An 18,495-nucleotide genomic window follows, 5' to 3' on the forward strand; every position below is an offset into this window, starting at 1 on the left:
TTTCCAACAAAGAACACCATCCAGCAGTTCACAATTGAAAGAGGAGCAGAGCACAACATTGTAGAAACACACATGAAGACAGTAGATTTTCTCACAGAAGCAGAGCTGAATGTGTGCTGGTACAGCAAGGACAGTAAAAGACTCATTGTTTCATTGTTTTCTTTGGATACATGGTTGCACTACAGTAAATCTGTAAGAAGTGGTTAAAAAATGATTTGGCAAGAACGAGACCTTATTTACTTTGAACAGGGTTGAACAAAGTGAAATGTAAATAAGGGTGGTGTGATTAAGAACTATTCCTTGAACATCTCTCCTGCTATGTACCAAAAGACATTATTATTACTAAATTTTTTTGTTGGGATCTGGAATCAAGTATCTATCAGATTCCATACTAGCATTTTCTAAGAATACTTTGGTTGGTAGACAGGCAGACAAACTAGTTTTGAGTCAGGTGCTGGTGATTTCTGAAACTACTGCATCCAAATGAAAGATTTCGCTTTAACATGCACAATATTTTTCTGTTCTAAGTGCATGAGTCCATTAGTCTGCTCAGGCGGGACTGAGTGAACCATGAGTCAACCAAGTGATGGCGTGAATAGCACATTATACGAAATGAACTAACGTCAGAGAGCGAGAGGATACACACACACACACACACACACACACACACACACACACACACACACACACACACACACACACAATACACGTTCAGACTCTGTAGATTTTTATTTGCTCATGTAATATTCATGCCAATAAATAATACTGCAATAAACTGAGAGTGAAAGACAAGGAGAAAGAGAAACTGAGAGCCTGAGAGTGACACGACAACAAGCAGAGAGAGGCGGGGGGAATAAAAGAGAGAGGAAAGCCTACAAGGCAGAGAGAAAGCGTGGACAGCTGGGGGCGGTGGTGCCTGACAAGCTTTCTGTGCAGATCTCAAGGTCATATTGATCATCAGTCGACATATGTCACCACGCAGCTCCACCCTACCACTGTCTATCTCTCCTTCAAACTGTCCCAGCCTGCAGTACAGAGGAGAAATCAGGGGAGAAAGTTTTGTGCTTCTCCTCCTGTTAAACAGACAGCCAGAAAGATGAAGGGAGGGTGAAAATGAGAGAAGGGAGGGTGAGGGGATGACAGAAATGCAGAGTCAAAAAAATGTCTTGTACGATCTCAGAGGACAGTGACAGAGAAACACTACTGAAAACATACAGGGTGAGAAAATGAAGAAGAGAGGAACAGAGTTGATCAATTTTGTTGATTATGTTTCGCAGGTTAAAGGTTTGCTCCCATGTTGATGATGTAAATGAATCTATTGGTAAATATCTTTAGATGTTTATAAGGCAACTAGCTAACACAAGGCTACCTTCTAGATAACATTCAGTCTACTTTCTGCTATCTCTCAGGATTTCTGATATGTGTATGTATATGTGTATAATCGACTGATAGGTCAGAAAATTGCAATGGCATCAATCACAAAACAGTTTTAAAAAAATGTATTCCAGTTTGTCAGTAGTTGCTTTTTCAAATCAGTGTGCTCCCTGAGATCTACAGTTTTCACCCAAGAAAGTTTACGTCGGAAGCTTCTAAGTAATCGATCACATCCTCGATGGTCACTTCAGGTTGCTCAGCTGTAAAATAAAGTTTTACTGTATCTGAATGGAAATAGTGTGGAATAAACCACCATAGCTTGGCAATTCAGTTTAGCCCACTAATTAAGCCAAGCCACAGTGGCTTGCTCCTTACTATAAGGCTAGTTTCACGAGTAAGGATAATTTCTATTTTATATTATATTGTAAAAATACTGGGCATTTAAGATATAATGTTTACCAAAGGTACACATAAAATAATTTGATGAATGATGCCAGTGTTTCATTAACATCAGAGAAATGAACTTAAGTCAAGTCAGTTTGATTTATGTAGGCTAAAATCACTAATTTGACAGCAGAAGGTTGCTTGTGAGTACGTAAACATCCAGCACACCAACTATATTCTTTAATCCATAGTTTGACATGAAAGTCTTGCAAATTTGCTACCCATCTGCCAAAATGTATGAGTCTATCCTCTGACTGGAATGAGGAATCTGCATTGAACCACCTTCAGTCATGTATGGGATCATGGTTGATTATTCCTTGTAGTTTCCCCAGGGACACATTTCGACTACTTTGGGATTTCTCGTGGATGGAGGCTTGCTGAATTACAGAATAATTTATACACCACAGTGTCCTTATTGCTCCCCTCTCGCCTCTCAAACATCAATGTGGCTTTCCTCACAAACTGCTGAGGAGGCAGGGGGGATGTGCATGTAGTGATGTGTATGTGTGTGTTGGTGCATTCATTTGTGTGTATGTACACTGACACACCATAATCTTATTTACGCCTATCAGGCCTAACCAGGTGTCACATCTTAGTGCGGCTGTGCTGTATTTCTAAGAAGCAGAGAGGAAGAAGAGTTGCATATAAGCAAGTGTTGCTATCCTCCACCTCCTCACACACTTTCTACCAGCACCAAAACCCAGCCTATCAGTGACTAGTAGCTTCACTGCTGCACGCATGCACACTCGGGAAGGAATTAAAATTTAAAGGCTGAAAGACCAACAGGCTATCTACATTTTAAATTTGAGGAAAGATTGTTTTACTTACAGGTTACAAGCAATACTAATGCATGGTCCACTCCAAAGGTCTACCAGCTGCTGACTCTGAGACAGAAGGGGTGTTGGGATCCCAGGTTATTAATTGCATCATTTGTACATGGAAATCCAATGGCAGGGTTCTAATTTTAATGAGAACTCTCCTTTGCTGTCAGCATTATTATTGTTAACCTCCTGGGGGCTATTTCCATGTTTCCTGCTTAAGGTGTAATGGTCGAATCAATACCAGCCTACATGCTGACATGGGGGAAGCAAAATATTATTTATTTTTTTCCTTCAGGAGAACGGGAACATTAACAAAATGATCCCAGGGTGTTGTTAAATTAGTCGTTCTTCGGCTTTGCAGAGTATGTGACTTTTATCTTCTTGTGCGTGAGGATTTCTAAAACATGTGGGTCTCATTTTGCAGATTTGTAATTGTCTACCTCTACTTTCATTTTTAAGATGTGTTCCATATTTAATGGAGTTGTTAAAGTCAATTTTCTCTCTTGCAGAGAGCTAGCTGACAAATGTGATACCACTTTCATGGCTCCATGTTAACTGTAAAGCTAGAGCCAGGCGAGATTCGCTTAGCAGAAAGACTGGAATCAGCTAGCCTACTTCTAAAGAACACTGAAGAACACATTATATACATTTTGTTTTGTGGTTTTATGAGTTAATTGCTCCTACTATAACTGCTAACTAGCCTCCAACTCTTATGCTAAGCTAATCAGCTGTGTTTTAGTGCATTTTAAAAATCCAATATTAAAAAAATCAGAAATAGTGAGAATGTAACAGTTTTTCAGCTCTGCACAAAAAAATCAGCTTCAGGTGAAAAGTGAAAAGGTGTGAAGGGGAAATTGCTTATGGCAACTCATATTTTTAAGTAGTCACTGATTCTTTAAGTGGTTGTAGCCTCATTACTGACCTCTATTTCATTTTATTTTTCCTCCCTCCCTCCCTTACCCTTCCTACCCTACTTGGCTGTCTGGTGAATAGAGCAAAGATGCCGGCATCAGGACTTTGGTTATGCTGGACGAGCAGGGAGGTAAGTCTGCAAGAGTGGATATGGTCATTTAGTCACAACATATAAGTATTGTTAACTGAGCTATTCACATTCAACAAAGCTGGAATAATAATTCTTTATTTAGTAAAAGTAATAAATTCTGCTTATATTCACACACAGCTCCATGAGGAGCATTATTATTTGAAGATAGCAATGTTGGTGTTAATTTATGGTATCAAAACACTTGTGAATGGATGAATTGTTTCATATGCAGTTGCTTGTTTTCATTTAAATGCATTTCCAAACTAATTCATTTTTTTTCCTGATTTTCTTTTGTTTGTAATATTTTGTGATTTGGGTTTTGATTTAATGCATGGTTTATTTGATTGGTCGAGGGTGCCAGTTTAACTTTGGGGAAATTTTCCTTCTTTCAGCTTCCTTTAACCTTTGTTTCCTTTGGCTAACATTTTTTATTTTTGGTTTGCCTGACTGCTTTTGATTTGCCAGCAGCTTTTGTAATTTCCATTAGCTAACAGCAACAGCGAAAGGAAATCTCGAAAGTGCCAAAACATTAACAGAAACATATTTAACGCCAGCCACTGCAGTGCCAAAACCCTACAGCTCAGCATCAAGATAAATTATTCACTGTCCAAAATCCAGTTGCATTAACATGTTTGTACCTGTGGCAGCCAATGGCAGGGTGACTTCTTGTCTGTTCTTGGATCAGTTTGTCTTCTTCAGAACTACTGAGGAAAAACTGTTTGGATGATAAAATGATTAAATGCAGTCATGGTAGTGTCACAAAATCAGTAACCTTGAATTTGATACCAAAACATTTTACATTTTACTACATCAGCTAATGAGCCTCAATGCCAAATAAGTGGCAGCAGAAATGTCACCTCTATAAATACTACTCTATTATAGACTTCTGGTCAAAGGTCACTTCTTAAATTATTACAATTTGGCCAACCTATCTTTATCCTTTTCATATAAATACTACTGGAAGCCTAAAGGCCCCAACAGGTCTGAGATCTGCTAAACAGGCCCTGCCACAACCCAGAGGTGTAAGAATACAAGAGGTGGATAAGAAAAACGATCGATTTAGCTGGTAATGACAAAATATTCAATCACTTCTCTATCAACCCATACTGCTTTGTACAATCCCTGGTTAGATGCAGTTTGTTAATGAGCAAGCCAACAAGCCACATGAAATGACATGGTTTAAAGTGTGCAACATCAAACACTTAGTAGCTGCAGTGTGAAACTATGAAAACATACCTCTATGGAGGATGGGCCCTCAGCTCTCCCATTGCCTGGAAGGCATATAAACCAATTTACCAATCCTGTAAGAGGGAGCCTTAATTGCACCAACATGGTTGTTCACTCAGGGGGATGAAAGCTCTATCCCTCCTCTGACCATCCATTTATCCCATCATCCCTAGTGTCCACGGCGCTATTCTGCACCCATAGGATCACCACTCCAAAACCAATTGCAACGGCTGACTGGGCACACAGGCGGCTGTAAGCCTGAGCTGACCTCTGACCTGTCGTTATTGACTTTGTGCTGGCAGAAGAGCCTGTAGCTGTATGGCATTTGATGTTGGAGACAGTTATTAAAGAGCGTAGAGGTTTGATTTTGGTGAAATAAAATATAAAACTGACCCTTTTTTTTAACAGTCACTCTTTAATGAGTGCAGTTTGCTCAATGCCGTTGTCCCATTTCACTGTAATACACAGATCCTTTCTTGGTTGAATATATTTACATAAATGCATGCCAACCAGGGATTTTACAAATCTGAAAAAGTCAATGAACCGCTTTTTGAATCAGCTCCATATTTAACTGTGCCTCACCTTTTCACACACTGCCTGCACCGTATTTCCTTTAATCACAAACAGGGTGGACAATTCTTTGTGCTGTGGAAACTGTCACCAACCTGCCATCCACCACATCTGCATGACAAAGGCCCTTTAGTTACCTTGAACATTTAGAAAGCCAGACAAAGTAACACTGGCAGTTTTCAGTTAAATAGGCCGGTTTTATTCACTCCATTGTGGCAGTAAGTAGCAAGTGGTTTAGTAAGTTTAAGTAGTCTTTTAAAGGGTCTCTTAGGTAAAAAATAAATAAAATAAGGTTATGCTCACCATGCTTGTGCCTTGATCCACAGTTTATATGGGTAATGTAACTGCTCAGATCTATGTTTCAATACTAATTGAATCATTACAGTAACTGTTATGGTTCGTATATAGACTGCTAGGGCTTGGTCAGAATAAAGAACATGTAACATCACACAGTGACTTAAAACTGCTCGTATGTTGTTTCAATATTAGCAATCAAGGACACATTATTTTATTTGAACAGCAAAAAGGAGCAGCTTTATTGTGAAAAAAATATATATAGATTTTTTTTTCTGAACGAAGGTTCAAAGATTTCAACTGTAAAGTAGCTTAATCTCTTTTTCTCTGATTTTGACACTTAACATGTGTCACATGCATAGACTGTATAAAGATGGACGACGTGTATCCATTTCTTAACTACTGTACAAAAATGAAGCCAAAATATGCCCACTGCCATCTTGTGCTGATGACATTATTTGGAGCCAGAGTCTGTGCAGTAGTGATTGGGGTTGGACCCTCGGTATGGAGGTCCAGGGCTCAGCTGTCAATCATTTTATAGCATCAAAAAACTAATTAAAACCACACTTATGTCAGAAAAATAAACACTTACCATACCATCTTTGTTCTTTGATTTTTTAGTTCGGCCCATGTCCCATCTGCTAACATGGAGGGGGCGGGGTTTAGGACATGTACTGCAACCAGCCACCAGAGGGCGATCAATATGTTTTGTTTTTACTATCAGGGAGCGGTCATGTCGTCCATCTTCATACAGTCAATGGTCACATGAAACCGTTTGACAGTTTGGGAAATATGTATATTTACTCTCGCATAAAGTTAGATGAGAACACTGCTCCCATGTCTGTAGCTAACTATGAATCTATAGCCAAACGGTTAGCTTAGCTTAGCATAAAGAGAAAGCAGGGAAGAACAGCTAGCCTGGCTACGTCCAAAGGTCACAAAATTCGCCTAGAAATTCCTCTAAAGCTCACTTATATTATTTTGTTTGTTTAATCCGTAGAAAAACTGCTGCTGTGTGTAAGAACAATTTTTTTTTTTTTACAGGGGTTGCACAAAGAAGCTCTCTCGCCCTAAGCTAAATTAATGTTGGAGGATGGATTTTGTTACCTTTGGACAGAACCAGGCTAGCTGTTTCCCCCTATTTCTGGTCTATATGCCACAAAATGTTGAACTAAAGATGCTGAAAGATTTAAACTTGAAACTGAATTTACCAAGTACAATAGGGAATAGTGTTCACTGTCATTATTTTATTTGTTGTGCTTTTTATACCATTTTCTGGCCCAAAAACTCCACAAGTGCACATAATCGTATTCTATCCCAAATCGATGCACTCAAAAGACACAAAGTTTAGTTTTGATTTCTCATCCTGACACACACATGCACATACACACCAAAGTACACACACGACTCACTAAATGCTCATCATAACTCATATTTCTGTCAATCAGTCAATGAAATTCATTCCACTACTGTCATCCCTTTGTCCTGACCAGAGCAACTCGATCGTGTTGAAGATGGCATGAACCATATCAACCAAGACATGAAGGAAGCCGAGAAAAATTTAAAAGATTTAGGGAAATGCTGTGGGCTTTTCATATGTCCATGTAACAAGTAGGTACTGACAACGTGCCCCAAAGGTTCTTTACATATGTGGTGGCGTCCAGTTTTTCCTCTTTTTTTTCTTTTTTGTTTTCTTTTCTTCCGTCACAGTGAGTGTCTGAAGTTGTTGTCTTCTCTCCTTTGTCCTCTCTTTATCTCTCTCTTCCTCTCCTCTTCCCCCCTCTCTCTCTTCTCGTGCTTCGTTCTGTGGGGGATAAATGACTTGTGTTTAATCAGAGCAACTGGAGCGCATCGAGGAGGGAATGGACCAAATCAATAAGGACATGAAGGATGCAGAAAAGAATTTGAACGATCTAGGGAAATTCTGTGGTCTTTGCTCCTGTCCATGTAACAAGTAGGTGCTGCTTGCCTGCCTGCCTGCCTGCCATTCAAAAATAAGAATAAATATCTAAGAAGTCAAAATATAATCGAGGTAGAAGTGACATCACGATGGCCATCAGCCAATAGTCCGCTCTGCTCCAGCTCCAAATAACCTCTGACTCTGCCCCTTTCACATCCATATGAGGTGGACATGGTGTACTTTCACATACTTTTTCTTCCCCCCACGCACAAACATACACTGTACACTTAAAGTCGAACTGAAATTGGAATTCTCCTCACTTTTTGTGTAAGGAGACACTACAATGATTCTGCAACTGTGCATGATTTTCCATTTTTCAAAAGAGGATAAAATATTTTTTGGACATATTTGTGGAAACATCGTCTACCCTTCAATGATCGATAAATATTTTTTCCCGTTCTTAACAAGCTCAAACAGCTTTATTTGTATACTGTTGGTGATGGACATCTGGTCCTTTACAACATTCAACATTTGAGTGGACCCATCATTCTAGGATAACTGGTGCCTTCTTGGAAAGTGGAGGCTAGTTAGCTTGGCTTGCTAATTTTAGCACTGGTTCCCACTACTACTTACTTTTTGTTCACCTACCAAGTCATCACCAGCTCCCACAGACTCAGTGATGTATCCATCTTGCATCATGGGAAGGAGGGAGTTTAGCAAACATTAACTGGCTCTCTTTTATGGGTCCAGATGTCTCTCAAAACTCACAGCAATGAGCGTGGTAAGCTCAGCACAACATACCCAGCTATTTGAATTCCAACAAAGAGTAATGTAGGAATTTCTTAAATAACAGCTGCAACAAAGCCAGCAACTATGTTGGCCCCCCAGCTGGTTAACTGCCTGTGTGTAGCCTACACTGAAATCAAAGTGATATTACAAACTATTTTTAGTACCAATCCATGCCCCCTGGAGAACACTAATCTATGGGGTGCTATCAATGCAGAAAAATAAGCAAAACTGACATTCATTCTTTTGGTATTTACAGATTTTACAACAACAAGAATATCTACACTGATCTCTGAGCAGAAATGAATTTTAATTTCAGTTCGACTTCAGACAATATGCAGACACATACTGTAGATAATTGCGGGCACATGCAGCAGCCTTGGGTTCTTATTGCACCTTCTTCACTAGATTGGCCAACAGACATGCATATGCCAGATCTCATTGCTCCACGACTGGCAAGCATCCCATAGTCCTACAGTCTGAGCCATCTCTACATGACTGGCTTCAAGTAGCACAGATACCTCCAAATGACAAACTATGTCATTAACCATAGTTAACACCCTAACCAAACATACTTATGTCTTTGCTGCTGCTTTTGCACAGTCGAACCAGACACGTGCAAATAGAGACCCAAATCCTAGAAAGCCAACCTCAAAAAGTCCAGTCCTCCACATAAGCTCTTCTCCACTCAGCCAAGGCCATGGTTCATCATTAAGTGCCTCTCTTAACACCCTTCTACCAAGTGCCCTTCTCCAAGTGCCCTATTCTCTAAGCTTCCACTTCTCCAAACACCTTTATAATGGGAGTCATCTACATGCAGGTGTAGCCATTGTAGAAGTCCCACTTGTAACATTTGAACTGATTCCCCCCTAAGAGGAATTATTTTGGGAAGAGGGGACTTTTACAATTATATCACTCTAGCTGTTGGCCTTTCCAACCATAAAGCCACCTAGATTCAACCAAAAGAGCAGGGCTGGGGCTCCCAAAGCATTTTGGCACTCAGATCATTTTATGTGTTGACTCCAGCTGGAAATTCAGTGATCTTGGTCCCAAAATGCCTTTGGTCAGCCTGGTCCAGGACTGTTTGACACTTCTCCTCATCTGCATGATCTCTACCACCACCACACCGCTCTAACATCCAGTAGATCCTCACCTCTTTGCAGGCAACAAGATCTTTTTGTTTCCTCTTGAGCACCCCCCTCCCTCCCACCACCATTTTTGAACCACCAAGCGCCAATGACATGGAATGACTGGCGAGCATGACCCTTTGAATGCTCATGCATGCATGACAATGCAACTCATAACAGCAATGCTACACATGATGATGCTGATATTAACAATGAAGGTGATGTTGATGATGTTGATGGTGAATCTTTTTTATGTTGTTTACCACGAGCAGTGCAAAGCCTGTGTTTTTTTTCTGGTACACAGGGAATAAATAGCAGATAGTCATAAGAATTTATTAATTTGTCTTATTTAAAAATGTAAAAATCTCTGGGAGGTAGAACACGAAGATTCAGCTTAAAAGAGATACATTTCCAAATTTATGCAAAATTAATTGTCAGTGTCTAAAAATATCCATGCAATACTTTAATATTATCTGCAGTAGTTACATCAGGATTGTTACAACCATAATTTTGTAATTTTATAGATTGCACCAAATACAAAAGTGCAAAAACTAAAATGTAGTCCTTGTTGCATGAGAAAAAAAGGACAAAAAAATAATGCTACATGACAAAATTGTCAGACGCTAGAAGGAAGGCAGTGAACACATCACAATACAACAAAAATGACAGTATGACACATTCGAAGCAAATGAGAAAAACAGGAGTGATCTGTGTTCCTGGAAACTAGGTTAAGACACATGCGCAGTGAGATATTTTAGGGGATGTAGTCATGTTTGTTCTGTGAAATGGGTACATCATGCGTGGTACCCTTGTCTTTACATGGCTCAGCGTGCCTCAGCGTTGCTCTGCTGCTTTGTTTTTCTCCTCTGGTTCTGCTGCAGTTTCTCTGCAGTGCCACCTCTCCCTCAGAGCGCTGTGCTAAATTAGCTTTTATCCGGCACTGGCTGTTCAACATTACTGCTCGCTAAGCTCCCTCTCCCGAGGGGGAACTCACTCACATGTAGGTCAGCCATATCAGATAGTGGCATGATAGCCTGCTTGGAAGTTGACTCAAACTGAACGCACACATAGATAGATATAGACAAAAGATAGTTTGGTTGGATTTTTTTGAGAGTGAGACTCATCAATCATACATGCTGGGATATTTTATAATCCCTTCAGCATACTGGCTGTCTATCAGAATTAGCTTAGTCCTGGTTTTGCATATTTCTTAATACCTTTGGATTCTGGCTGCCTGCATGCCACTGTCAGTTGATTTTGATTGTTAGATAGCTCAACTTTGAGGTCACTCAGGAAATGAATTAGATAGAATGAGCTCAGTTTTACCACGGGATCTGCAATACTCATAAGATCTAATCAGATCATCTCAGTTCAAACAAGCAAAGCTGATTAGAGAAGTGCATTATATCCATTCTGAGACAGCAGGGAAGCAAATTGCGAAGGAGGACAAACTGAATATTAAATGACAGAAAAGTGATGGGAAGAAAGAAGGAAAGAAACCATATGTACAATATTAAGGAACAAAGAAAAGATGGCAAAAAAAATGAGAAGAGGAACAAACTAGGAACAAAACGAATGGACTCAGACAAGGGTAGCGTGTGTGTTTACCACACTGGTATGTGTCAGCAGGGACAGGGAGCTAAGTGAAGCCTTGCCTCAGACCATTTCTATTAATAAAAGCAGTGTAGGAGGCTGAGCCATCGCCATCCCTGATAGAGCTAGAATACATCCACGCAGCACTCCAAGGTTATACAAAACTCAGAAACTGATGCTACGATGCGAGCAACCAGATGACAGAATATTGCTGAATGGATGGGGAAACTGTAAAGATATGAGATTAATTCTTCCGGAGTATCAGAGTTAAATTGCTTGAGGTGAAGAGTGTTTGGCTGTCCTGCCATCAAAAGTGCCTTAAAAGTACCATGACGTAACTAATGCAAGTAATGATGAACCTCTATCCTTCCCCTCTATCCCCGACTCTTTTTGTGCCAAATCAGATGCTGAATCTGCCTGTCAGACTTTACACCGTCAGAGTGGGGTGACATTTACAAACCCATGCAGCTGAGCTGTGATTGCGTATGGTGTTAGCACAGCTGTATTTGTCGAACGCTTTTTACTCCCGAGACAGAAGCAGATAGAGATGTATCCCAGGGATGTGTTAGTGTCAAAACCCTTATCACACTCTTCAGTCCTCTGACTCACCGCTGAACCTGGAAGAAAAGCAGTAACTTTAAAAAAAAAAAAAAAAAACACAAAGCGAAGTTGGGGGTAGAGGTGTGGGTGTTGCAGGGGGTCTAGGAGTAGTTAACCATGATGTTATTCTCTGTTGACTCCCTCAAGTTCCTTGTTTTGTTTTGTTTCCTTTTGTCGTTTGGCAGTTTGTTCTCCACGTTAATCGTCGTCCCTCCTAACAATGTGACAGTCCTGTTACACTATGTTGTCTGTCTGCCAAAAGCTCGTCTCTTCTCTGTTTTCTGTCACACTGGGACATTTAACTGTGGGAGTGGGGTGGGGTTTTATCATTGCAACCACACAGAAGTGCCAGATGGATGGTTTAAAGAAAAAAAAAAGGGAATGGGTATTTTCACACGAGTCATCTCACATGTTGAAGTTATTAAAATGCATGCCTAGATTATACAAACAGACAGATGTGACTTGTGCCTGATTCTGAACAGTATGTTATATACCTACAAGATATAACATCACACACATTACTATTGTGTAACGACAGAATGAGCTTGTACCTACCAAACCCAGTCTACCAACCAGTCCATGCCTGCTATGCTTTGCTTGACTTAGTCTAGTCCCCACCATATATTTATGTGCTGGATGCATGAAACCAAATAACACCTTTGTGTCAGCTGATCTGATATATATATATATATATATACATATATATGTTGCTGCAGTACCTCAAATCCAAGGCTCTCTTTGTAGATTTGACTAATGGGAAGCCAGCCTGGTTGAGGTAAATGAGGAATCTTTCACTCAAACTGTTGAGTAACTGTCCCTCCTCGTCCTCCCCCTTTGCTGTCTGCGGCCAGGATGAAGAGCGGAGCCAGCAAGGCCTGGGGGAACAACCAGGATGGGGTGGTAGCCAGCCAGCCCGCCCGCGTGGTGGACGAGCGTGAACAGATGGCCATCAGTGGAGGCTTCATCCGCAGGTACGAGGGGCGCTTGAGGGTCATGCATTGAGACACCTAAAGCTTAAAATGGACGGATAATGGAGAAGGAGATGGATATGATGCAAGGGGGTGTAAGAGTGTGCATAGGTGGACAGAAACAGGTGTGTTTATGCATATTAGAAGAATGTGGAGGTGGTGTTTTTGGGTTGTAAGAAGACACATGAAGGAGAAAGACAGAACCAATGTGGTGCAGGGAGTGACATTTAGGTTTAAGATTCAGAAAAATTTGCAGGGTTTGACATTAACCATGGTGTTTTATCCCCATACTGTGAGCTCAGGTTGGAGTCTAACAGTTACTGAGCGGCTATGTGTTGTGTTTGCATTACGTTACTACCAGAGGTGGCAAAAGTACGCATTCTTTACTTAAGTAGAAGTACAGATACTGGTGTAAAAGAAGACTCTGGTAAAAGTAGAAGTACTGATTCAACTTCTTTACTCAAGTAAAAGGGAAAAAGTACTATTCCATTCAATCCAATTCAATTCAATTTATTTGTATAGCGCCAATTCAGAACAAAAGTTATCTCAGGACACTTTTCAAATAGAGCAGGTCTAGACCATTTTCCTTATAACATTATTTAGAGACTCAACAGTTCCCACAATGCAATGGGAACTTGCAACGGCACTGCTGTAATTACATGGTTCGGCAACTATGTCAGATTGGCTTCAAATCCCGGCGCTCTTCCTGAGGGCTTGCCTCACACACCAGGAAAGATCACTCCCCACAACAAACATGCACAAGCCCATTTCTTTTAAAGGAGAAAGCTTGGCCGGTAACACAAGTGCAGTTAGGCTGTGGGTGTGCCACCCAGAGGATTCAGCTCCATTGCTTAAGTAAAGTACCAATACCAACCCCACTGTGAAAATACTCCACTACAAGTAAAGGTTCTGCATTCTAAGGTAAAAGTAATAAGAAGATGTTCCATAACATTCTTGCATCTGTAAGTAATATGAAGCTACAGCCAGGAGACAGTTAGCTTAGCATAAAGACTGGAAAGAGGAAGAAACAACCGTATCCCAGCATCTCTAAAGATCACTAATTACTGCTCTATATCTCGAGAAATATTAATTATTCCTCACCACGTGTCTTTGTCTCAATACATTAGCATTCTCCCTTAGAATACGGTTTGATTCGGTCCTAACAGACTCAGACTAGTGAATGTGCAGTGGACATTTCCAACAAGCTGCTGAAGCCTTTTTATCAGCCTTTTTTAGCATACAAAAATTAAGTTGCATGCATGGCATAAAACCAATCTGCTGGTGATGTAAGTATCTTCACACTGGTATTCATTGTTGTTAAATATTTAGTTCAGCTAACATTTAACTTGTATAATGAATTTTTGTATTAGTTTTTTGAGGTTTTATTGCTCTGTAAAGTGAATCGGGCCAGTGCAGGAAATCAGGAAATATCATATTTAATACTCTGTGGCATCACTGCAGTCTAAAATGTGTGGCAGTGTTTCAAATTCTTTTTCCTAATTAAATCTTTATTGATCATTTTAATTTGTGGATTGAGATAGAGGTTATTCAAAATAAAAAGTAATTAAAAACTGAAAGAATACAGCAATCAAATATAAAGCGCTGTGCACAGGATCCTCCTGGTGTCCAGATGCCTGGTCTGAGGTCAGATACTGCACTTCAGGGACAAGAAAAGGATTAGAGGGGAAATATGAGCGCATCTTCAGCACCTTCCTGAACCTGATCATTTATGCAGACGTCACTGTGTTCAAATCTGCCCCTGTGTGTGTGTGTGTGTGTGTGTGTTTAGGGTAACAGATGATGCTCGGGAAAATGAGATGGATGAGAACCTGGAGCAGGTGGGTGGCATCATCGGTAACCTGCGCCACATGGCCCTGGACATGGGCAACGAGATTGACACCCAGAACCGCCAGATCGACAGGATCATGGAGAAGGTATGACACATGCCAAGATCTAGATTTCACAGGATTTTATCTTATTTGTTATAAAGTTATTATATATATTATTATATATATTATTATTATTATTATTTTTACATTATGCTTGTAGTAAGAGTCATATACCTCAGTATTTCCCTTGAAATGTCCTGATTTTAGTTATCATACTAATAATGACTTTTTTAATAAGAACGTTTCTTATTTAAGGGGATGTTGACTTTTTAAGCGACACTTCACACACTCGATACAATAATACATTAACAAACATTTGATTATAAGAGCAGCCTAGTTCACTGGCAGCTGTTGAAGCACGGGCGAGCATCATTCACCTCCACCTTTCTCATTCATCCATGATTTTTCACTCACAAGCCCTCTTCTGACAGGATAGACAGATTTCAAAACTAGCATTCAGATCATGCAAAAACAAGACATTTACTAATATTACTTTCTACACAAAGAAACATCTCTCTTAATTGGAACAAAAATACTTTACTTCAAATGTAGAGCAAAGGACTGCTCTAATTTAAACTGTAATTAGAAATATGTTCCATCACACATTTCTCAGTATCTCTATTAATAGATGACTGTTAACAGGAGTTTTGCAAGTCACAAACAGTCAAGAGTTAGTGTGTGATATATACACACATTTTTGTTTTTAATTACAGTTTATCAGTGCAACGGTAATCTCTGCTGAGAGCCAAAGTGCGACCACTGAGACCTCTGTCCTGAAAGGCTGTACATTGTTTTAAAAACATTTTTACTTGTTATTCTTTTGTGATTAAACATACTACAAGGAGTTTTTAACTGGTTATGAAATTTAATACTGAGGCCTCTGCATGGCCTACAGATACAAACAAAACCATCAGTGAGAAGGTTGGCTATTTCTGTAGAGTCATTCTTACTGTCTGCCACCGGGTTGAGTCCAAGTTACCCTCTCTTCCCAAGAAAATTTGAACAGACACCAAAAAACAAAGCCTCAAATTATGTTTCTATTTTATTTGTTCATTTATATCTTCTTTACATTTTTATTTCCCATCATGAAGACTAATCTAAATGCTGTTTCAAGGCCTTTCTTGTAGAGAAATTAGGAGTTAATACTTTATTTACTCTCTTGCCTAAAAGTTATCTCATTTAAATGTAGTGAGTAAAGGTATATAGTGTATATTGTATAAAGTGAGCTCGGTGGTAGCTACAGCCCTAAGGATAAATGGTTGGAAATAAAAATTAGATACATCTGTTAGGATCAATGATTGTTTCTCTGAGCAGCAATGACCCATCCACCACTGCAGCGTATCGAATACTACTACAAGCATTCTTTTAATCTTGTCAAGCGAACTTATATCCTTCTCTTCCTTCTTCCTCCCCTTTTCCTTCACCCAGGCTGATTCCAACAAGACCAGGATTGACGAGGCCAACCAGCGCGCCACAAAGATGCTGGGCAGTGGCTAAGCGCCCTGAGCCCAGAGTGTGGGCTTCCTGCGGCGCACGTTGACAGGCGCTGACATGCTTTCATCATGGTATTGACCTTCTAGGTTTGCACACATGCACATATCACCTCCCCTCCCCATTGTAAATGTTGTTCTGTGTGTCGTCTGTCGAGCTTTTTCAAGATGATTGTCCTCGTAAAAAGATGATTTCTTATACTCCGTATATCATTCTTTCCAAAGGTTGTATATAGTGCTGACTTGATGGCTCTCTAGCTCACCTGTGAAGTTTTTATTCTCTTTATCAAAATATATATATATCATATATTATTATATATCATATATAATATATATATATAAAAAGTACACTGCTCTGGATGACAAGTATAATAGGAATGCTATACAAGCTGTTTGTTTTTATTATTTTTCCTTTTCAGTATCTCAGTATCGTCTTAGTAAAACTGTGTCATTCCATTTAGGCTACTGTCATGCTCCTTATTTTGGTGTTGTCTCGACAAAAGGGAGAAGACTGATAGAAAAACATGAGTAAAGATTTACTGAGCGGTGGTACAGATGAATGGGATTGCAAAGAGCACTTACAATCAAAAGGCAGTCGTTGGTACATTTTCCTTCATTGCAATCATACTGAGTTACTGTTTAGACAATGTGCAACTAGACTCTCTGTAGCTGTATTAGACATTGCATTCCAAGTGATGTGAATTGTGCGTTCTCTGCATGACAAATGGTAGATTTTAGTCTTATAAATAAAACCTGTCTGAAAAATATATATAAAAAATGATAACATGGCAGTAGCGAATTGACAAAACGCATGCTCAGTATTAGGACACAGTTGATCGTTCCATACTCCTGCAAGTTTGCAATAGTGCCACTCTTTTTGTCTCGATATATTTACCGACTGTGACCATCTCGTTGTAAAATAATGCAAAAGGGATCAAAAAAGTGAGATGAAGATGAAAAAATATGAGGACTTGGGGTTGTATTGCAAAAAAATGACCTGTTTTCTAAATGATTATGCAGTTCAATGATGACGATGTTGATTATGTGCTGAAAGATGAGGACTGGTTGTGTACTGTAACATAGGTTTTGGATGCTCTGAAAAAAAAATAAACGTTTGCAATGTAAAGCAAAGACGCATATTTCTGAGAGACCTTACTTTTATAAGAAGACTATCTGTAAGTTTATTCTCCCCGTGTGGTTTGTTATTGGTAAAAATAATGATACTATTGAATAACAATAACTATACTCTGAAACAAAAAAATACATACAAAGGGTTTTTTTGTTGCTTCTGTACTTTAGAGCTATGCACACCAAATCGCCAAAATGTTGAGTAGTTAGAGTAAGGTGATTAAATACCTAAACCTGAATGACACAATAGGTTAAACCGTGAGATTGATGTCCTCAACGCATGTAATATTAAAGACTCCCTCTCTGTATCCTGTCAGTGTGTGAAGTGGTGGACATTTTGTAGCTAGCTGAATTGATTAAAAGTAATAAACCCTAGTCGCACCTGTGTCTGTCTTTATTGCTCCGGTGTGTTGGGGGGCTTTTGTCTCATTATCTCAGTAAAGTCCAGGATGATGTTTACAGAGAAATACCACTAAGATTTAGACGTAGAGCAGTCCAGGCATGTTACTAAAAATCATAATTAACATACTTGACGCTCAACAATATATACAATTTTGAGATTTTTATATAGGCTGTGTGCAACTAGAGTATTATTTTGGAAAAGATTATCCATATTCTCTGAAATGTAGTCAATAAACGTGAGGCCGTTTTGAACTGCATGATGCTTAAAGTCCCTGAAAACTAAATCAGAACCAGTCTATCAGAAAATAACACCCTTAAGTATTTATTAAGAGTTTAACACTCAAAAATGTCACATTAGACTGACAGTGCAATCTCTAAAGCAAACAAACAAACATAAGCAAACAACCAAAGACAAATACAGAAATCTGCCTTTAAGAAGTACCAGTGTGTTTTACTTATGCATAATTTATCAATTTAATTGAAAAAGGTGAACTTGTTCTTAGTCTTTGTTGCTGAAGCCTTCCTGCTATTTACGGCACACATGCCTTTTCACATAGTATTTAAAACTTATTTATCCAATGAAGGACATTAAATTCAGATTTTTACTTTGTTGTTATCTATGACATACTGGTGTTATTCTGAGAGAGTGAAATAAAACAAAAATAAAATAATGTATTTCAGGATAAATGATGTTTATCTTGTTTTTCTGGTGTATTTCAGTTATGTTTTCTGGGACCTGGCAGCTTCTTATTTCCACACATATTTTAGTTTTGAATGGGTTAAAACAGATATTTGTATTAAAACATGATAAAGTGGACCTATTATGTTCATTTCCAGCTG

General features: G+C 39.2%; 1 protein-coding gene across 2 annotated transcripts in view; it reads left to right on the forward strand.

Moving 5' to 3' along the window:
• snap25a (synaptosome associated protein 25a) overlaps positions 1–17,628 on the forward strand; it is a 36,207-nt gene extending 18,579 nt beyond the window's left edge. The window contains exons 4-8 of one of the 2 annotated variants that reach the window (XM_051408085.1): positions 3,633–3,681; positions 7,266–7,383; positions 12,630–12,749; positions 14,536–14,680; positions 16,064–17,628. In XM_051408085.1, coding sequence (XP_051264045.1) covers positions 3,633–3,681; positions 7,266–7,383; positions 12,630–12,749; positions 14,536–14,680; positions 16,064–16,132 — 501 coding nt within the window. In that variant the 3' untranslated portion in view covers positions 16,133–17,628. Of the gene's footprint in view, positions 1–3,632; positions 3,682–7,265; positions 7,384–7,608; positions 7,727–12,629; positions 12,750–14,535; positions 14,681–16,063 lie in introns of both variants that reach the window. The other variant, XM_051408084.1, reaches the window with a different exon arrangement.
• Positions 17,629–18,495: the final 867 nt, after the last annotated feature.

The sequence above is a fragment of the Dicentrarchus labrax genome, unplaced genomic scaffold (genome assembly GCF_905237075.1).
Source record: "Dicentrarchus labrax unplaced genomic scaffold, dlabrax2021, whole genome shotgun sequence".
NCBI classification, from domain to species: Eukaryota; Metazoa; Chordata; class Actinopteri; family Moronidae; genus Dicentrarchus; species Dicentrarchus labrax.